This window comes from Rhinopithecus roxellana, chromosome 2 (assembly GCF_007565055.1).
Source record: "Rhinopithecus roxellana isolate Shanxi Qingling chromosome 2, ASM756505v1, whole genome shotgun sequence".
In the NCBI taxonomy this organism is placed as follows: domain Eukaryota; kingdom Metazoa; phylum Chordata; class Mammalia; order Primates; family Cercopithecidae; genus Rhinopithecus; species Rhinopithecus roxellana.
In genome coordinates, this window is record NC_044550.1 from 42,805,513 (window position 1) to 42,828,898 (window position 23,386).

The 23,386-nt window shown below is 36.7% G+C and overlaps 1 protein-coding gene across 4 annotated transcripts in view; it reads left to right on the forward strand.

Annotated features, from left to right (window-relative positions):
- EPHA5 (EPH receptor A5) overlaps positions 1 to 23,386 on the forward strand; it is a 344,724-nt gene that overhangs the window by 254,540 nt on the left and 66,798 nt on the right. For 2 of the 4 annotated variants that reach the window (XM_010380149.1, XM_010380152.1), the window contains exon 8: positions 10,625 to 10,730. In XM_010380149.1, the coding sequence (XP_010378451.1) occupies positions 10,625 to 10,730 (106 nt within the window). The remainder of the gene's footprint in view (positions 1 to 10,624; positions 10,731 to 23,386) is intronic. The other 2 variants (XM_010380153.1, XM_010380150.1) reach the window with 1 other exon arrangement.

The window sequence follows — 23,386 nt, forward strand, 5'->3', positions numbered from 1 at the left end:
AGACTTGATTCTGTTTCGGTATAATTAGTAATAAATATTGCTTATGTGGTCTACCAACTCTGGGAACAAAGCCATAAATGAAAACTCAAACTATGCTTGAGTGCTTTGATAACTCTACAAATGAAAAATCCCATTAAAAAAAAAAGATAAATTCTACTCAGTTCTAGGATGTTGGCACATTCAGCAACTGGTTTTTCTTCAGGCTTTTCAATATTCTATCATTTACATATGTATTAAATAGTAGCTGCCAAGCACACGAAAACTCATTCAGATGACTTAGAGGACTAATATTTAATCATTTCCTGTGTATACTTTTACAAAGGTTTACCTGAAGTAAGCTTCTTTTAATATTTTTGATCATTTCGGGGGCGGAGCAAGATGGCCGAATAGGAACAGCTCCAGTCTCCAACTCCCAGCGCGAGCGACACAGAAGACCGGTGATTTCTGCATTTTCAACTGAGGTACAGGGGTCATCTCACTAGGGAGTGCCGGACAATCAGTGCTGGTCACCTGCTGCAGCCTGACCAGCGAGAGCTGAAGCAGGGCGAGGCATCGCCTCACCTGGAAGTGCAAGGGGGAAGGGAATCCGTTTTCCTAGCAAGGGGAACTGAGACACACAACACCTGGAAAATCGGGTAAGTCCCACCCCAATACTCGGCTTTAAGCAGACAGGCACACCAGGAGAATATACCCCACACCTGGCCGGGAGGGTCCCACGCCCACGGAGCCTCCCTCACTGCTAACACAGCAGTCTGCGGCGATCTATCCTCAAGGCAGCAGCGAGGCTGGGGGGGGGGCGCCCGCCATTGCTGAGACTTAAGTAGGTAAACAAAGCCCCTGGGAAGCTCGAACTGGGTGGAGCTCACAGCAGCTCAAGGAAGCCTGCCTGTCTCTGTAGTCTCCACCTCTGGGGACAGCGCACAGCTGAAGAATCAATATTGTGAAAATGGCCATACTGTCCAAGGTTATTTATAGATTCAATGCCATCCCCATCAAGCTACCAATGAGTTTCTTCACAGAATTGGAAAAAACTGCTTTAAAGTTCATATGGAACCAAAAAAGAGCCCGCATTGCCAAGACAATCCTAAGTCAAAAGGACAAAGCTGGAGGCGTCACGCTACCTGACTTCAAACTATACTATAAGGCTACAGTAACCAAAACAGCATGGTACTGGTACCAAAACAGGGATATAGACCAATGGAACAGAACAGAGTCCTCAGAAATAATACCACACATCTACAGCCATCTGATCTTTGACAAACCTGAGAGAAACAAGAAATGGGGAAAGGATTCCCTATTTAATAAATGGTGCTGGGAAAATTGGCTAGCCATAAGTAGAAAGCTGAAACTGGATCCTTTCCTTACCCCTTACACGAAGATTAATTCAAGATGGATTAGAGACTTAAATGTTAGACCTAATACCATAAAAACCCTAGAAGAAAATCTAGGTAGCACCATTCAGGACATAGGCATGGGCAAGGACTTCATTTCTAAAACACCAAAAGCAACAGCAGCAAAAGCAAAAATTGACAAATGGGATCTCATTAAACTAAAGAGCTTTTGCACAGCAAAAGAAACTACCATCAGAGTGAACAGGCAACCTACAGAATGGGAGAAAAGTTTTGCAACCTACTCATCTGACAAAGGGCTAATATCCAGAATCTACAAAGAACTCAAACAAATATACAAGAAAAAAGCAAACAACCCCATCAAAAAGTGGGCAAAGGATATGAACAGACATTTCTCAAAAGAAGACATTCATACAGCCAACAGACACATGAAAAAATGCTCATCATCACTCGCCATCAGAGAAATGCAAATCAAAACCACAATGAGATACCATCTCACACCAGTTAGAATGGCAATCATTAAGAAGTCAGGAAACAACAGGTGTTGGAGAGGATGTGGAGAAATAGGAACGCTTTTACACTGTTGGTGGGATTGTAAACTAGTTCAACCATTATGGAAAACAGTATGGCAATTCCTCAAGGATCTAGAACTAGATGTACCATATGACCCAGCCATCCCACTACTGGGTATATACCCAAAGGATTATAAATTATTCTACTACAAAGACACATGCACACGTATGTTTATTGCGGCACTATTCACAATAGCAAAGACTTGGAATCAACCCAAATGTCCATCTGTGACAGACTGGATTAAGAAAATGTGGCACATATACACCATGGAATACTATGCAGCCATAAAAAGGATGAGTTTGCGTCCTTTGTGGGGACATGGATGCAGCTGGAAACCATCATTCTTAGCAAACAATCACAAGAAGAGAAAACCAAACACCGCATGTTCTCACTCATAGGTGGGAACTGAACAATGAGATCACTTGGACTCGGGAAGGGGATCATCACACACTGGGGCCTATCATGGTGAGGGGGGAGGAGGGAGGGATTGCACTGGGGAGTTATACGTGATATAAATGATGAATTGATGGGTGCTGACGAGTTGGTGGGTGCAGCACACCAACATGGCATAAGTATACATATGTAACAAACCTGCACGTTATGCACATGTACCCTAGAACTTAAAGTATAATAAAAAAATATATATATTCTATATAATTTCTAGAGAGAAAGAAATATCACCCACTAATTTTTTTATTACCGAAGTAGATTATAGCATTATTTTTAATAGCAAATGAAAATACTTCGATATCATACTGCCTCCTAGCTATGAGAGTAAAATCACTTTTTTTACTCATAAGTGTACATATATGTACAAGCTTTATACAGAATGAATTTATTATTTGTAGAGAATATATTAGATATTAATTCCTTTTTGATCTTTATATATAATATTTTCTGAATATAACTCAACAACAAGAATATATTGAACACCTATAACATATTAGGCTTTGCTAGGCCCTGAAAAAATCAACGTGAGTAACACATAGAAACTTCTTTCCAGACAAAAGGAATATACTGTGTTTAATTCTAAAATATAGAATATTTGTTTCAAAAACCCTTTTAAAGTAATAGTTTTGCTTATTTATTTATTTATATTGAGAAAGTCTCACTCCATTGCCCAGACTGGAGTGTAGTGGAGCGATCTTGGCTCACCACAACTTCCACCTCCTGAATTCAAGTGATCCTCCTGACTCAGCCTCCCAAGTAGCTGGGATCGCAGGCATGCACCACCGTGCCTGATTAATTTTGCATTTTTAGTAGAGATGAGGTTTCTCCATGTTGGTCAGACTGATCTCAAACTCCTGACCTTAGGTAATCTGCCCACCTTGGCCTCCCAAAGTGCTGAGATTACAGGTGTCAGTCACCACGCTCGGCCTAATTTTGCTTATTATTTTAAAATTGATTTTATTCAATTTCTAGCCATCAAAGGGTTTATTTTTAGCTCAAAGATGCTATAAGTGACTCAAATAATTCTAAGGAATAATACCTTCTTTCTCAAGGCCTATTGTCTAATAAAGAATCAGAGAAGATACGCAATGACAATTAAAATAATACTTTTTTTCAGAACATTTATTTTTGTAGTATTTTCTGAAATCCACATTAATTATTTCACTGGACAATTATTTACTTTATATCATAATTTCATTCTTAATTTACATTTATTATTTCCCCAACAAGGTCTTCAAGTACTTTAATGCAGTAATTACGGTAAACATACAATAAACATATTTGTGTTTTTCCTCGTTAAGCTATCAGTGATTTTTATTTGGTAAGTAATAGTTAAAGAGTTCTGACTTCAATGAGCCATCTGTACTAAGAAAAATCTATTTTAAGCCGGGCGCGGTGGCTCAAGCCTGTAATCCCAGCACTTTGGGAGGCCGAGACAGGCGGATCACAAGGTCAGGAGATCGAGACCATCCTGGCTAACCCGGTGAAACCCCGTCTCTACTAAAAAATACAAAAAACTAGCCGGGCGAGGTGGTGGGCGCCTGTAGTCCCAGCTACTCTGGAGGCTGAGGCAGGAGAATGGCGTAAATCTGGGAGGCGGAGCTTGCAGTGAGCGCAGATCCGGCCACTGCACTCCAGCCTGGGTGACAGAGCAAGACTCCGTCTCAAAAAATTAAAATAAATAAATAAATAAATAAATAAATAAAAACTATTTTATCAGTCAGGTATGTAAGAATAGGAAGTTATTTTAAAATTTCCGTGAGTATATTTTTTGAAAAGAATTTTCCAATTGCCTGTTCAATTCATAATGATGATACAAATAATGAAAAGTTGGCACTTTTTTACGATTTGTGTTTTTATAGAATTTATTATTTACTAATTTATATTACATTTCATTCATTTGTTAACAAAAAGTTAAAATGTTATGAGTGTTTTATTTTTCATTGACATTATCTTGTAAGTCAAAAGATAACTTTAAAGAGAAATGCAAACAGTAGTACAAACAGGAAAGCAAAGCACTTTTTTAAGAAAAACTAATATGAAGATTTGGGTAGAAAATCTCCAATTATTCTTCCTCTGCCAAATTTAGTTTATGTCTTATAACTGTTAACTTCTTCATTTTAATTTTGTTATGTATAAAAATAATATATTTAAAATCGATTTTTTACCCTACCCCTATTCTCAACAACAGTGACTATATATATATATCAACAAAGAAACTTACCATGAGAAAAACCATTCAGCCAAACTCATTAGACTCTTTCCTGGTTTCTTTTAACATAATTTATCTTGACGCTTTCAGACTGTAACTGAATCTATCTTAACCTCTACATGCCCAAGATTCATCAATCATATTTGTGATTCTTTTAATTTTTAAAAATGAATCACTTCCTTTTATCCAGCTATACCTATTTGTCTCAAATCTGTGCAGCCTAAATGAGGAAATAATGGTATTGTGTTTTTTATTAAAAATTGTATTGAGGTAATTGTGGATTTGCATGCAATTGGAACAGCAATACAGACCACTCTTTTTTTTTTTTTTTTTGAGACGGAGTCTCACTCTGTCGCCCGGGCTGGAGTGCAGTGGCCGGATCTCAGCTCACTGCAAGCTCCGCCTCCCGGGTTTACGCCATTCTCCTGCCTCAGCCTCCGAAGTAGCTGGGACGACAGGCGCCCGCCACCTCGCCCGGCTAGATTTTTTGTATTTTTTAGTAGAGACGGGATTTCACAGTGTTAGCCAGGATGGTCTCGATCTGCTGACCTCGTGATCCGCCCGTCTCGGCCTCCCAAAGTGCTGGGAGTACAGGCTTGAGCCACCGCGCCCGGCCCAGACCACTCTTATACACTTTACTTAGTTTTCCCCATGGTAATATTTTGCAGAACCATAATATAATATCACAACCAGAACATTGATATTGATGCAATCAATCCAAGATTTATCGCTAAGCCCTGGAAACCATTCATCTGCCATTGATGTATAATGTTGTCACATTTCAAAAATGTTTCATAAATAGAAACATGCAGTATGTGCATTTTAATTTGGAATTGGCTTTTTTCACTTAGCATAATTTCCTGCAGATTCATCCAGATTGTGGTGTGTATCAAGTTTCTTTATTTTTATTACTGAATAATAATCCTTAATATGTATGTACTACAATTTGTTTAACCTCCATTAATTTGTTGAAGGGCATCAGGGCTGATTACAGTTTTTGCTATCACAAATAAAGATACTGTAAACATTTGTATACAGATTTTTGTGTCATGTAGGTTTTTATTTCCCTAGGATAAATTTCCAAAAGTACAACACTGGATTGTACAGTAATTGTATATCTAATTTTGTAAGAAACTGCCAACATGTTTTCCAAAATGGCAGTATCATTCTCCATTTCCACCAGCAGTGGGTGATTGATCTGGTCTCTTTACATCCTTGTCAGCATTTGGAATTGTCATTATTTATCTACTTATTTGTTAGTCATTTTGAATAAGTGGGTAGTGATATCTCACTATTTTGAAAATCACTGTTAGTTAATTATGTTCAACATACTTTCATGTGCCTATTTGCCTACTATATTGTTTTAATGTTTCTACTGATTCCTATGTACTTATATTACTTATTAAAAATTATGCCCTTGATTAAGTTACCCTGATTAAGAAAGTTTATAGATACCTATTGCTGTGAGAGAAAGATCCCAAATTCTCAGTCTGACCTGTAGACTTACAATCTGGCTCTTGCAATTATTTTAACCTTCAATGATGAACTCTTCACATATATAGCTGAGGCAATAAAGTCTAGAGAATATCCACATAATATTTGTATACAATCAGGAGTGTGGGAAGCAAGGTGAGGTAAAAAATGTGACTTCTCAGTATATGCTGCCTTAAAATTTCCAGGTATGATGCAAATGTGTAATGATTTTTTTTAAAGAAACATTATTATTTACAAAGATATTAATTTTTATAATTGGTGATCTTTCACCATAGTGAGTTACATTGCTTCAACATTTTCTTTTAAGTCTTCCCATGATATTTCCCAGCTATTTTTCCAAAACGACATCATTAATAAACTAATTTTTAGTAAACATAAGAAAATGAGAGACATGCATAACTAAAGGTATATACCTTAAGGATTAAAATTTTAACAGTATGTTAACGTGATTACCATATCTCCTACTTGACCTAAATATTTTTGTCTCACTCCTAAACAAATAAACAAGCATGAAGGCATTGACGGTAACCTGTAAATTGTCTATTTTCATCTGACTTAATATAATTAATGATATTATTAGTGCCCTCAGGACAAACAAAATAATAAACAATTTAAAAATCTTGATTAATCATTTCATATTAGAAATTGTTCACAAATTAATTATTGAATGTGAAACAGTTAATAGTTAAAACCTGAGTTTATGGTGGGTGAATTGCTTGAGCTCAGAAGTTTCAGACTAGCCTAGGCTAAATGGTGAAACCCCTTCTCAACAACAACAACAACAACAACAAACACAAACATTAGCTGTATGTGGTGGCACACGCCTGTAATCCCAACTACTCGGAGGCTGAGATTGGAGGGTGACATGAGCCCTGATGGCGAAGGTTGCAGTGAGCCAGGATTGTCCTACTGTACTCCAGCCTGGGTGACAGAGTGAGACCCTGTCTACACACACACACGTGCACATAAGAAAATTTAAAACCCATCAAGGACCTTAGAAAATATTGCAAATTTAAAATAATAATAAAACTATATAAATAAATTAAACTAAAATAATCATAAGCAAAAATATATTCTGTAAATTCTTCCTCACAAAATGGTCTCTAATTGCTTTTTTTACAAAAATGATCTGATTTCAGAGGACATTAGATAAACACAGAGAATATTAATGTTTGTGATTTGATGTTACTTATAAACTATGTTCATAAAATGTATCCACTTAGCATATTAATCTTTTGAATGCCATTAGCAATTATTTTAATGCAATATATTTTTCTATAAAGAGGTGCGCATCGTCAATGTAGGTCCTGGAAATTACTAAAAATGAAGAATTTGACACTACCAAAATTTTATATTTTTTCTCAAATTTAATACTTTGGCCAATCTGAAGTTACTCTGTTTTTACCCTTATTTCTGAGTAATTGTGCACTCTTCCTCCAAAACTATATCTGTGAGAGTTCCCAAACTGGCACATTAAGAGTGGGAATAATTGTTAGACTCAGATTAGAAGGGCTTTTGAAAACTAGACTGAGCATTTGAGAATTTTCTTCCAAAGGTAGTAGGACTTTCTAAAGTTTTTGATCAGGGAAACATAAAAATGATATTTTTGATATTTAATATGAGTACATAGAAGGCAGAGAGAACAGTTAAAATGCTATGAACCATATTCCACCATTTTGATTATACAGATTTGAATCAAATAGGTTAATGTTGGATGAAAGTAAGTGATGTATGGGGAGAAACATCAAAGAAACACAAAAGTATTTGATAATGAATGATCAAGCAGAAGTTAAGAAAGATTTAGTAATAGTTCAAAGAAACCGGAAAGAGATCAAACCAGTTTGATTTTTTGGTTTGATTAATGATATGTTTATTTGTTGATACATGTTTTCGTTAATGCCTTTGGGGGTAGATGTGATATAAAGGCCAATTTTAAACATGTTAATTTTTATGTAACAATAAAATCCAAACAAAGGGCTAAACAGTTTGTTATCAAAAATGGAAGGATTCTTTGGAGAGAAATAAGGGTAGGAGATATAAATTTGTCATTGTGATAGTTATTAATTGATATCATGAAGGAAGAAGTATCAGAGAGAGGGAGAAAGAAAAGGAAGATGTAAAAAAACAGACAGAAAGAAATGGAGAGAAGTGAGAAGGATAAGAAATGAGAAGGATCAGGAGTGAGCATTCATGAAGAATCATTCATACATCACTGTGGGAAGAGAATATGAAGCCATCAGAACTGACAAAGTAGTGCTTCATAGAGAGGGACAGAGTAAAACAGCTTGTCTGATGCCATAAAAAACAAGAGGAGGAGAGTTTCAAGTTTAAGGTATACATTCAGCTAAGTCAAACTCCTAATCATGGTGGAGGATAAGTTAAATAGAGAAGTACTCATTGCATGTTGCAAATGTCATCATCCATGGAATTCAAAGGCAGAAGAATAAAAAAATTTCAGAGATAATTTTAAAATGTTGGTTCTTAGATATGGTTGGTTTCAGATGCCTCTGTCAAGATGCTGACAAATAGGAAATATAAGAATAATAAATAAAGCAGGAGATAATAAGTGTAAGTGATATTTTACTATTTATTTAGGGCTGTCAGTAGTTGAAGCTCTATGCTAAGTGCATTATATGTATTATCTTTAATCTTAACAGAAATATAATGATCCAAGGAAATTACCCCTATTTGGAGATTATGCAAATAGGACTTTAAAAGTTTAAGTAATTTTCTTGACCCATATGTGTAGTAAATGCTGGACCTATTTTCCAATTTGGATTAAACTAATCCTACTAAGTTTAGATATAAAGATTTACTTCTCCCTAAAGGTGATATCTACTCAGGCTTATAAGCAGCACAATAGTTTATAAGGCAGCCAAAGTGTCTTCCAGAGGGAGGCCTTTGAAAGTTTAGCATTTCTCAAATGTGGGAAGTGGGAATGAATTAATACACGGAGCATACGAAGACGACTCATTATGGGGATGATTTTACTAGGAAATTAATAATAGAGAATTAAGGCATTCAAGCAGCAGTTGCAGCTTACTCAAATAACATTGAGTTTCTGAGTGAAGTTTCTCTAGAAACAGTGCCCTCTGCCAAAAAAGAAAGAGAAAGAGAGAAAAAAAAAAAGTAGTGGTAGAAATAATCTGAGTTTAGAGATGAATAAAGCAGACCTTGGGGAAAGGGTATTAGCAATTCTGGGGGTAGTTTTTTCCTGCCTTATTTATACTGTAGCCTATAACTAAATTTCTTACCACCGACCTTAGCGTCAGAGACTAGGAGAAAACAGGGCAAGACTCTTGTACATATTATGCAAAAAGGAAGAAGGTAAGAGCCCTGACTTATATTGAAAATAATAGTTTTACTCCAACCAGCTGTTAATAATAATGGGATCTAAACATTGGTCTGGAATAGTTGAAAGCGGATCAGTGCAAGAGGGTCATCAGCAAATCACTTAGTTTTGGTTAGAAAGAATCAAGAACAATGTGACTAAAATAGAAAGGGAGGTGTTTGAAGATCCTAAACTCTTGGTAGGCCAAGATCTGGTATGGGGTTGTGAAAAAGAAAACACAGATTGTTACTAATTTCTGTGACAATATTTGTTACCGTGGAGCTAAACTAGCGCTACTTTGAAGTTATCAAATTGATCATGTCATTAAACAAGAAGCATGCTACATATTCTATGGAGAGATTCTTAAGAACATTAGTACAATTTATTTTGCCCTATGGGCGTTTTATTTTAATCCAGATTAGTTAGCACAAAAATAAAATTTATTTGCTTATTTAAGTACAACTGCCTAATCATGTTCATATTCCTCTTATGAAGGGAATTTTATACTAAAATATAAAACATTTCATCTAAATCTATGTATATAAAAAGTAGGTGATGTAAATATATCCAATTTTAAGATAGGTTTCTACACTTCTAAATGTTTGCCTTAACATTTTTCAAAAAGTGAATTTACTTATGAAATATACTTACTGGTTATATTGTGCTTTACATTGTGTTTTTGTAGTAATATTCAGAATACTGATATTATATTTTACTTCAATGAGGTCATAGTCACATTATTTTGGTCTTCAATGTCTCCAATGTCTATGGGGAAAAAAGTCCTACCTGGGTTCATCAGATTTTTTTTTCTAGAGAACAGCAGAATACAAACTCTAAAAATATCGAATCTTATATACCCGGCACCTCCTATTTAGATCAAGGTGTTTGAAGTCAATAAAGAAGTTCCATTTAAATTTGCAGATCTAAGGCCCCTAGATGAATACTATGCAAACAACATGCATTCATTTTTTATGATGACAAGGAAATAATCAGTGACTTAGTGATGCTCTCAAATCTCTATTTGGAAAGTAAATATTTTCTATTAAAGATGACTTTTCAATTACACACTTTTAAGAAAGGATATTAGGGGAAATCTCAGTCAAGTGTGGGTAAATTGCTTAAATCATGAATTGATTGCTGTCTATTAAGCAGCCTTTATTTTGAATGCATGTGATCACTTTAACCACAAGCTCCATTTTCTGTATCTCCTATCAGCAGTTGCAGCATCCAGCGATCAAAGCCAGATTCCTATAATTGCTGTGTCTGTGACAGTGGGAGTCATTTTGTTGGCAGTGGTTATCGGCTTCCTCCTCAGTGGAAGGTAAGAGAGGAAGCTGTGACTCAGAAGTTTTGTAGCTGATCTCTTCCTCACCTTGATCTGACCATTTGACTGTTAAGCACATCCCAAAACAATCAGGCAAGCAATATATCAGCAGATAATCTCAATACGTGATGCAGTTCCTAAGCCTTATCTTGTTCCTATTATTGATGATTTTTAAGCCCACAATTTCTCTTTTTAGGTATGCTCTCTTCATAAGAGCTGCGTTGATGTGTTATTGTTTATTCGGTTAATATAGCTATATCTCTTTATATGACAGGTTTTTTAATCTGAAACTTTTTGTCTCTCAAAAGTATATATAGTTGTCTGCTTCAAGATTAATTAGTGTTTGGGAAAAGTTATCTCTGTGCCAAGTATATTTTTGAGGAATAAGACATGATTCTATTTAGCCAGTATTCTATCCTAACAGGGTGGTGTATCCAAAGCAGAAATTATGGCAAACAAACTACTTAGAAAATGACCAAACATTTTCACTGACTGCTTTTATTTTCAGCTTCTAAGTGATTTCAACCTGAATATTTCAATTATGGTATATACTGATTTGAAGTGAATTGTATTAAATATTATCGAAATAGATACATGAATATATAATATATTACGTATCTACATTTTTTCATTTTATACAAAAAAGAGGTCAAGTCTCAATAAGAGCTGTTCTAGGTGTTTTCTGATATTGAGCTGAGCATAATCAACAATAAAAAATTAAATAAAATAAAGTAGAGTAAAACAAAGTGAAGTAAATAAAACAAGAATATGCTATTTTCCTACAATAAACATAGTTTCACGTATTTTTTAAATCCAGGCCATTATTAGAAGGGATATTGAGTAATGGGAGCTATCCATTTGAAAATATATTTTGGTGTTAGACCGTTATAGAAAACTTAATGAAAGTCTTCATGGAAATATTTATTTCTCAGAAAAAAAGTGAAAATGTACCATAAGGTCCCCCAAAAAAGCCAGGAAATCAATGTTCATATTGATTTTGTTACTGTTGTACTCATTTACTGTTGACTCTTCAGCACCTATTCAACTCATAAATATACAGAATTGGGCACTTTTCAAAGTACTGCATATTGTGTTCTGAAAAGATTTATGACTACATCCTTAAATTACAGAAATAACAGTTTATTTTTATAAAATATCACAAAATCTTTTGAACATTCCCTCATTGTATCTGCAAATTCTATTACTTATGGTTCTTATTTATTTGTTTGAAGTTTTCTTAAGAAAATATGCAGTAATTCATTGCTTACTTTTAATGTTAGATTAGCATTTATGTATTTCTAGAATTTCTAGCTAGGGGATAGTTTGTGTTCTGTTGAGGACAATTAAGCCCATCCTAGGCAGGGGGATGGCTATCTAGTGCTCCACTGATTTCATCTCTCTGAAGTCACCTGGGGAGAATGCACAACCTGTATCCCTGCTTTCTAGAAGATAGGCTGATTTCACTAATCTTGTCCGATTTTGATACAATAGTATAATCAAGTTGCATGAATTGTAACTACTAAGAAAACTACCACGTGACAATGTGTCTTTTCCACCCCAAATTATAGATGACGCCTTTGCAGAGCTGGTTTGTAATGCCATTTCTTTATTTTGGACTGAGATAAGAGTTAGTGGTTTCCTTTCTAATAAGTTCAATAAACATTAGTTATATTTATGGACATGGAGGTTATAAGAAGATTCTGTATTTGTTGTGTGCACACTTAGGAGAAATGAATAAAAATGGAAAAAATAACCAAAGTCTAGAATCCAATAAATCTGTGTTTTTGAGAGTTTATTAAAGGATACACATCAAATATCAGAAATATGCTGTTGTAGACTTAGCACAGTGAATTTACAGGTGATAGTTTGCTACGGATTCTTGCTTAACCTTATGTGGTATCTTTAGCATTAGACAAAATATTTGAAAGAACTTTCAATCTACTTACTATTTGGTAACTGAAGGGTAGTATCATTGTACTGCATACACGCACACATTCCTACAAAGTCACCCATACACTCTGTATTAGTTCTCACACTGCTATGGAGAACTGTTCAAGACTGGGTAATTTATAAAGAAAAGAGGTTTAATTGATTCACAGTTCCACATGGCGGGGGGTGGTCTCAGGAAACTCACAATCATGGAGGAAGAGACCTGTTCACAAGGTGACAGGAAGGAGAAGTGCTGAAGGGGGGAAGAGACAAGGGCGAGGAGCCCCTCATGAAACTATTAGATCTCCTGAGAACAAATTTACTCTCATGAGAACAGCATTTAGAAAACTGCCCACATAATCCGATTACCTCCACCTGGTCTCTCCCTTGATATGCGGGGATTATGCGGATTACAATGCAAGATAAGATTTGGGTGGAGACACAAAGCCTAACCATCTCTCTCTCTCTCTTTCTCTCTCTCTCTCTCTCTCTCTCTCTCTCTCTCTCTCTCTCTCTCTCTCTCTCTCTCTCACACACACACACACACACACACACAAATTCTATATATACCTGAAATTGCTGTTCAAGAAAAATGAAATTTTAGTATAATGTCTCATTTGTACTAGAATTAGGTCTATGCTCAAAACACATAGCTTAATTTTCTGCCAAATCCAAGGCTTGGTAAAACATTTTTGAACATTTTGTCTAATGAAAGTGTAATTACTTTTAAAAACAGCAACATCTAAGCAATTAGTACATTGTTCATTCATATTAAAATTCTTTCCTAATCCAATTTAATTTTGCAACACAGTTTAAGATGCTGACACTAGGAATTTGCTGTTGAAAAGACAGCACATTTCGCCAAAAACAAATCTGAGGCTTATAGTTTTTTAGAAGCCAATTTTCTGCATGAAATTTTAATTACTTTATTTTGTTGAATGTATTTTCTTGAATTTCAGGGAGCATTTGCCATATAATAGAAACATCCTTGGCCATTGTATTGTACTCTTCATGGACAAACTATTTTATATTTTATTATATGAGTATAACTATTCAAAAGTTAAATGATATGATTTTTGAAAGACTTTTTCTATCTCATTTAAGGCAATGAACTTTGTAATTTTTGTTGGGACCAATTAAATCTAACTCACCCTGTAGTACCTAGATTGTCCTGAATTAACCCAGTAAAGATTTGTTAAATAAATGGAAAATTCAATGAAGAAATGTGGCCAAAACCTAACATAAATTTGGGAAACTATATTTGAGTAATAGCAAATTATTTTAAAAAGCTTGTGCTAGGAAAGATGTAAAGATATAGGATTAGATATGTTTCTCCCTTCTCGCTGTGCCAAAATATGATTGATTCTCTCTCTGTCTCACAGGCATACACACACACAAACATACACACACACACACACACACACACACCATTTAGACTTTTATCTCACTTTGAGCTTACCCTTATTACTTTCTAATATCTGGAATATGATATGATAACCCAGATATTTGCTCCTAGGTAACATCATTTAACTAAAAATAATTGGACTCATCATTGGTTAAATAAGTTCATTTATTCTGATATATTGCAAAATATTAATATTGCTTGCATGCAATATTCATTGGCAATTTATTTTATAATTTGGGCCCAAGAGGAAATATATCTTGAAGATCCATATTCACTAAAAATTTGTGTTTTTACTTAGACAAAAAAAAGTGCAAATGATGACACACTAGGTATTATGAAACTAATCTCTTTCAAAGAAAAAAGGTTAACTTTTAAAATTCTAAAATACACTCAAGGATGAAAAATAAATCAAATTTAGAGACTTTTTAATATTTTCAGGCTTAAGTTGATTACGCAGAAATCTTTTGTAATATTCCTACCCAGACACAGTTTAAAATAATGTAAAGTATCCATCTTGAAGGAAAAATCCTATTTAACAAAATGGCAAAGAAGTACAACATTAGAATTCTTGACAATTTTAGAATGTGTGTGATCTTCCTTTTTAAATACGTTAAGTAATCTATGGGGTATTTTCTGCAGGGTTCAGACTCTCTCCACTGTTTCCCATTAACCTTTAAATGTTTTTTACAGGATTATAAAACAATTGACATGCCTTCCACAAACTATGAGCTAATCATCTTAGGATGGAAATAAATTAAGCCTCTTTATATGCATAGCATATTGAAATTGCTCTTTAATCTTTCTCTTTTATCACTAATGACATTGGGCATTGATAACTTTCTTTTGTCCTAATTTTGTGGAGTTTATCTCTTATATTTACTATTTGACAGATTTTTAAATGTTTAATTGACCAGTCTTTCATCAATGAATATTCTCACTGTTTTCCTGTTAAATGTTTAAGAAAGTTTTTCACTTTATTTCTTCCTCCTTTTAATCCTTTAAATATGATTAGTGTTATAAAGTTGACTTTTTTATTTATCTGTGTCCTTATTTCAAATGGAGTCTAAATTCTGAAAATTAACTTCTGAATAGTTCAGACGGTGATGAAAAGCTTAAAGTAACAAGATTTAGTGGTATAGACATACAAAGGAAAACATCTTTTAGTTTACAGAAGCAATTCTTTTTTGAATCTTTCTAAATACAACCTTCGTTATGGAATTAAAGAATATTTTTTAATACTATGTTTCTGATCACTTATTATGTGATCCTGAATTTAATTAAATTTCAAGCATGCAGAGCTTCACTTTTTATTTTAAATTAAGTCCACATACACAATTAGAAGTAAAAACTTAGACATTGTACACATGTACTCTTCCACCCTTGTTTGCACATGTTCTTGCATGTAAACCATACACTTAAAGCTTTTTGCTAATTTTAGAAACAGGAAACAAAAAAGCCAAAAATGTCTCCCAAAGAGGAAGAATTCTGTTATGCTGCTTGGCCTTATATATGATTTTGTCACAGGATTCTTAGGGTGTTGCTTTTCCAGCCAGAAGCCTCTGTGACCAGGGGAACCTTTGCCTGAGTTTTGCTCAGGCCTGTTGGACTCCTTCTGCCCACTCGCCTTGGCAGGCTGCACTTGTCTCGTGTTACCAACCCAAATCTCACAATTGCAAAAGGCACGCCAGGCATGGAGCAGTGAGGGGTGCATGAGTGAGCGAGCGCAGGGTCTGGCCACTGAGCACAGCCAGGCACGCTGGCTGCTGTGGAGGGGTGGGTTGCTCCTGGTACCAGCACAAGTACTTGATCAGTGCAAGCCTGAAGCTCAATCAGATGCATCACAAGTAGCTTTCACTGTGGGCATCGTGTCTGGATAAGGCGAATGTGGTGGTGCCTGGAAACTTGGAGATGCCAGAAACTGCAAAGCCCCAAAGAGGGTGTCAAATTCCTGACTCGGAGCAACCCTAGGTCTGGGCTCCCCAAAGGGTTGCCACTCTTCTCTTCTCTCACTAGCAATATGGTGAGTGTAGAGGAGGGATATGTTTTAGCCCTGTTTGTATTACAGCTCTTCTACTCTCACCACTCAGTGGGTCATAAATTCTCATCTCATGTTCACGAAGAATGATGTACATGGACAACTGTAGAATGAGCAAGGTGAAGAGGTGCTTTTTTGAGTAACCAGTACAGCTTTAAGGAGACCCAAAGTGGGTAGCCCTTTTCTGCAGGTAGATCATCCCAATGAGTGCAGCTCACAGTGGAGAGGAGACCCAGAGTGTGTAGCTCCTATCTGCAGGCATTTTGTTCCAAGTCTGAAGCCCCTAGTGGAGAACAGACCCACAGTGGGTATCTCCTATCTGTACACAGGGAGTCCTGTTGTCTCTCCAATCTGGCTGAGTCCAGGGTTTTTATGGGCTTCAGAAGGAAGAAAGTGTGTGTTGACTGGACTATGAGCAGCCATAGGCAGGCTGGAGAAAGCACCATAACTTCTCACTCCAGACCAAAGAAGTGATAGCCTAGGCCCTAGACTTCAAGCCATCCCTGACTTGAAGGTGGGAGCCCCTGCCTTCCGTCCAGAATCCTGTCTGCCTCCTGCCACCATCAACATGCGGTCCACAGCATCCAGGCTGTTCATGCTGAGGGATTCCTGCAGGCCCGAGCTGAGTCACTCTCAGATTTCCCTCAGCCTCTCCCCTGTGCTCATTTTGGTGCCCAAAGTTCAGAGGGGGCCAAGGTGGCAGGGGACTGGTGTGTCAGTGCTACCCTAAGTGTGCACACATATGCCTGGGTCACAACAGCACCCAGGCTCATCCTCAACTTTGCTCTAAAATCAGAGTGGGCTCCAGGAGTGGGGAAAGGCCAGGCAGTGGGAGCAGACCCTTCTGAGCCTGCAGGGGCAGAAGGCTTCTCAGGCTCCTGAGTGTGCAAGAATGCTTGGGTCCTCAGCTGTGGCCGTGTGTCTGCAGCTGCATGCAGGCGGGTGGGGCTCCTCCCCTGCCAACTTGAAAGGGGGTCGGTGAGGCTTCTACCTTTTCCTGTCTCCTGCTCATTCCATAGAGCACACAGCACAGGCCATGCCTCCCCAATTACAACCAGCTTCTTTTCAACTGTTGCTCCAGATGGGTCACCACTGCCATCAATTCCCCCTGTGAAGAGTTACATCTAACTGCCATTAGGATAGGGACAGTGACTACTCTTAACTGTTTCAAACTGATAGGGGGCATTGTTTTGGGGAAAACAGCAGTCAGATCTCTCTCAGAGGCCTATCTAAGGGTCCCTGGGAAGAAAGGAGCCATCATCTGAGGCTCCCGTTTCATGACCACTTGGAGTTTGATGGCCTCTAGACAAGAAGAAACACATTTTACAAGGAGGTTAAGTGTGCTTCGATCAAGTGTGATTATTATACAAAGAGGAGCTAAAAGGAAAAAAAAATCTAAAAGTAGACTATTTTGAAAAATAATGTTGTGACTAGAGCTGTTTCATCTTGGTCAAAAAAATTAAATCTTGTATGGGGGCAGTTAAACTTTAAAGGAGAAATCACTCTTTAGGGGGGTAGATAATCCCTTGGGAGTTCAGGATTAAGGAGTCCTTGATAAAAATGTTTTAGGTGAGGAACAGAACAAAGGTGAGAACAGTAAGCAAGAGGTCTCTACAAGTAAGGGTTTGGGGAAAATATTGGGTTAAATGTGTTCCTGAGATGCCCTCCCCACTCCACGATCTTGCTAAGACAGGAGAGGGGAGTTGTATTGGAGAGAACTGAAAGACCTGCTCCAGTGTCTGGGAAGAAGTCTACTTTTCTTGATTTGACTTCTGAACTATCAGAGCCAGGGAGAAGTGACCCAGGGCCCATCAGTTCTGCTGGACCATTTGGGCTGGACCCAGTGACCTGTCTCCAAGGACAGTCTGTTCTTTAGTGGTCCCCACTGCAAATTGGACAGGGCCAAAGTGGCCTCCTCCTGCTGTCCAGACAGTCCTTCCTAAAGTGCCAATGATTTGCCACATTTGTAGCAGTTAACAGATCCATCCAAGGGACTTTGGGATTTGTGAGCCTGCAAGGCAGCTATTAGAGCCTCTGCCTTTTTCTTGTGTCTCCTTTCCCTCTCTTGGGCCTCCTCCTGATTCCTATTGTAAAAGACTGAGGTGGCCACTTTTAGGAGGTTCTCTAAAGTACTATCTGGTCCCATGGCCTGTTTCTGAAGCTTCCTCCTGATGCCAGGGGCTGCTTGAATATGAACTTATCCTTCAGGGTCAGTTGTCCCTCAAATGAATCAGGAGTTAGAGATGTGTGCTTTACCAAGGCCCCTCTTAGCCTTTCCAGAAAGGCCGTGGGATTTTCATCTAATCCCTGTTCTATCATGAATAGCTTGGACTAATTGAGAGGCTTGGTCCTAGTCCTTCATAATCCCTCCAGGATACGCACATGATAGTTGTTCCTCTTTCATTCTTCAATTTAATCATTGCAGTCACATTTAGGGTCCTCCAGTGGTTATTGCTGTTCTTCCAGTGGGATAAGGCTCATCCCCTTCCCTGGAACTATATGAGATACAAAGCTCATCCCAAAAATTCTGTACTGCTTGCAGGGTGGCCTGCTTTTCAGTGGTAGTCAGGGGCTGATTCAAAAGTAGCATAATGTCCTTCCAGGTAAATTCAAATACTTGAGTTAAATTCTGGAAAGCTTCTTTGTAACTGTGAGGTCGTCTGAAAACTTTACAATATTCCCCTTAGTTAGCCTTGAGTTCTGTAGAGAAAAGGGAACTTGAACCCTAATCAATACCTAGGTAGCAGGGGGTTTGTGTGTCAGCACTGCCCCGAATGCACACACACTGGCAAGGTTTTAACAGCGCCCAGGCTTATTCTCAACTTTTCTTTGAAATCAGAGCTGGCACCAGTAGCAAGGAGAGGCCAAACAGCAGGAGCAGGCATGCCTGAGCCTGCGGGGGCAGGGAGTCTTTTGGGGTTCCCGAAAGCACAGGGATGCCAAGGTCCATAGCCGCAGTTGGGTGGCTGCAGCTGTGCCTAGAAGAGCAGGGCTCCTGCCGTGTCAATTTGGAAGGGGGTGGACTTTCATCAATTCCCATCTTCTGTTGGCTCCACAGAGCGCATAACCTCAGCCTCACCTCCCCCTCTGCAGTCGATGCCTTTGCAGTGGTCACTCCAGACAGGCCGCCACTGCCATCAATTTTAAGATTATTCATATGTGAATTTAATGCTATGATGTTCCTTAGATGATAAATTTAATTTGGGTAATGGCTTAATGCCTGTTAAAAGTTATATTTTCTGGCCAAACAATCTTCCTTTTGATTGTCATGGTGATGTTCAAATCTTGTACCTAGACATAAAATTACTCAATCCTATTTCTCTTTGTGTTCTATTCAACTGTTGAAACTCAATCCATTTGAAATGTCACAGTTTTCTGAAGCAAAAATTCTTTAGAAGTCAGCCAATACTATAATAGAGGCTATCATAATTACAGTCATCAGACCATGCTAGAAATTAGAGAAACAAGTAAATTTATATAAAACAGTAGGTTTTATTGTTTCAAGAAAATGTTATTAAAATTTAGCCTTTTGCACTTACTTTTAATTCCCTTGAAGTAAGATAGCTTGTAAATGACATCTTCACAATTATCCATTACAAACATTTTTGGACACTTATTGCACATAAACACAAAGGTAAGTCTAGGACATGTGATATAAGAAAGCAGTGTCCTTTCTATAAATGTTCTTACTCTTACTTAGTAGCCTGGTAAGGAGACAAAATTTTATAAAACAGAATTACAATAGTTAGGGATAGAAGAAGAGTTTACAATACAATTGGAATTTTTCTCTTCATGGTAACTTTTCAGTTAGTCTGAATCATTAATTCAAGAAGTATTTGAGTTCTTGCTACATGCCTGGCATGGTTCTTATGTTAGTCAAAGCAATGGCTAGAGGGTAAAATCCTTTGAACTTAGAAAATTTTCTTCAAGCTCATTTGGAGCCAAATAAAATATTTATGCCAGAGTTTTGAATGCAGCTACTTAATTTAGATACATGAATGAGCTCTGACTACATCTGATATCAAAGCATCATAGTTTCTTGAATGAGTACTTTGTGAAAAGTATATTCATGAAGGGTATGTTCTAAAACCTGCAGAGAAGCCTCTTTTCCTAATGGGAGTAACATGGTAATAGTAATGAAAAGTATAACATTATCTAACATTAATTACATAGCATTTACTATTAGGCAATGTTCTAAAGTTTTGCAAGTAATATCTCACACCACCACCATGTCTCAATACTAGATCTATATCTAATTTATAGCTGATAAAATTATCTTCTTGCTGTTTCTTAAAAATTGTAAGAAAGATCCTGCCTTTATTCTTTTGCATTGGCTCTTCTTACTGTCCAAAACTTCCTTGACACAGAAGCTATAACTTCCTTATAGTTTTTTTCTTATTTCTTTCCAATCTTTGCTCAATCTGGCTCTCTCAATTGAGCATACTAAAAAGATGACATGATTATTTTCTCTGCACACCATGCATCATTTTTAGTCTGTCTGTCCTACTAGAGAAGGATACAAAATGATAGGGATTTTTATCTGTGCCTTTTTTCCTCTTGGAAAGTGTCCAGAACAAAAATTATTGTATACAACTAGTCAGTAAAGGCCTGGAGCTTGAACCCAGCTCTGATGTCAGGGCCTTTGCTCTTTAGGATATAACTTCCCCAAGACTTGTGGTTATTCAACTTTTGAACTTTTGTGTGGGAAGCCTCTGATTTTCTGCTGCTAAAAATAATGGAATTTACATTTTAAAACTTTAGAAACTATCAGAAATATGAATAAAACACCTCTTAGAAATTAATGTTAGTTTTAGCTTGACACTAAAAAATACATTGAATTTCAGTAGATTCTCCTCCCTTCATGGGACAATTATACCCAGAAAATTGTATTTATTCTAAACTCATGCAAATTAAATGTCACCAACTCCATGGTCATACCTGAGTTTGTGAACCCTGGTTAATTCCATTTCTGTCTACCCTTAAAAATTTATTTTCTCACTGAAGTAGTTTTAGTTCACCATTTAATGTGTCACCCCAGTAGATATTTGCTGATCTTGAACATAAGGATTATAATGTAGGTCCTGGGTAAATATCTAATGAAAGTATGACTGGAGGAGTGCAGTTGGAGTTTAAGACTCTTAAAAATGTGCTTCAAACTACCTTTCCAGAATTATCACTATATGTTGTTGTCTTGGATTTCTTTGCTTGCAAATGATAGAAGCCATAATTTATAGTGGCTTAATCTAAAAGAAAATTATTGATCTTCCAGCTGAAAAGTTCCCAGAGATTAAAACATTTAGTCTAAGGGACAGGTACTGATAGATCCAGGTGTTTCAAATCATATCTGTTATGCAATTGAGACATAATTCAAGAATGTTGTTGAACAAATGTGGTATTTAAAGACCTTGATTAAAATGAAGTTATTGGATAAAACCCTGGGACACTGATATTGAAAGGTAGGATGGAAGAATAAGATCCAACCACAGTGGCCTAAGAAGGAGAGGCCCATGAGGTAGGAAGAGATCAGGCAACTGTTGGATCACTAAGGGGAAATGGTCACTGTGTTGAACACAGATTTGACTTTAGGGCTCTCACCCTTCACTCTCAGAGCTGAAATGGCACAGGCTGTGACAGAAACTTGACACCTAGCTCCACAGAGTAAGTCAATCAGTAGTACTGGGACCTTAACTAAGAAGAGGATGGAGAAGTTATACTTTGTGACCAACACCATAGGAACTCACACCTGAAACTGAAAATAGGATCAGTTTTATACAAAGCACATGGCGTGAGAAAGAGGAAACAGAATCTCTCACTCTACACTCTTTTTCACATCTTCCATTTGCTTGGAACAAACTCTATATTATCCCTCAATATTTAAGCCTTACCAACATGTGAAGACTTGTATCAAACTTTCTATCATGAATAGGGAAAAATAAACTCCCTCAATCCCTTTAGCCAAAGTATTATCTCCTTTGAACAATATATCAAAACAATATATCAGTATTCTTATAGAATTTAACACTTTAAACCACAAATTATAGGGCATTGTTTAAATGTCTTCTCTCTTCTGTCGACCAGTAAGTAATGTGGCACATATATACCATGGAATATTATGCAGCCATAAAAAAGGATGAGTTTGCGTCCTTTGTAGGGACATGAATGCAGCTGGAAACCATCATTCTTAGCAAACTATCACAAGAACAGAAAACCAAACACTGCATGTTCTCACTCATAGGTGGGAACTGAACAATGACATCACTTGGACTCAGGAAGGGGAATATCACACATCGGGGCCTATCATGGGGAGGGGGGAGGAGGGAGGGATTGCATTGGGAGTTATACCTGATATAAATGACGAATTGATGGGTGCTGACGAGTTGATGGGTGCAGCACACCAACATGGCACAAGTATACATATGTAACAAACCTGCACGTTATGCACATGTACCCTAGAACTTAAAGTATAATAAAAAATAAATAAAAAAAAAATAAAGGCTTCTGTGGCTCTCCTATGTAACTTAATTAAATAAATAACTCATAAGCTATTGAATTAAAGATAAGCTGTGCATCAATCTCCATTTGAAGTGGTTTGTCCATTTTTTCCCGTTAATGTTGACATTTTAGAAAATGAAAAACTTTAATATCTCTAAAGTAAACACAACGAAATGCACAACCCATAAATATACCTTTAAATAAACAAATAATAAACCTTTTGATCCCATCACAAAATAAATGCAATGATTTCAAGAAGTAGTGCATAGGAGTTAATAAATCTTCACTGGCTTATGATTTCATTTCTTTGACATCTGGACATGCTTATACCATTGTGATGATGTACCTGGTGACATCAAGCAACAATAACTTTTATAAATTGATATATTTGACATCTATAACATGATTAGGCTTATGTAGTTTCAGAATTTAATAAGTTCTAAGATGAACAATAAATGTTATGAAAACATTTTAATCTCATAAATATTATATTTTAAAATAATGATAACCAAACATTTGTAATCATATATACAATCACAGATATTAGATAAAAGCTTATTAAAAGTAAATCTCAGAAACTTATGAGTTAGCAATAGATGTGACTTTGTACAACTATAAAAAATCCGGACATGAGTATTGATTTAATATCTGAGGGTTGTTATCTCTTCTATTTTCTCATGATTACATGCTTTTTTTTCTTCAAAGGCTCTGAATCAAAATAATTAGAGAGCAGATCATAATTTATTAATAAGTGACAAATGGGGATTAGGGCAGAGTAATGCCAGGAAGACA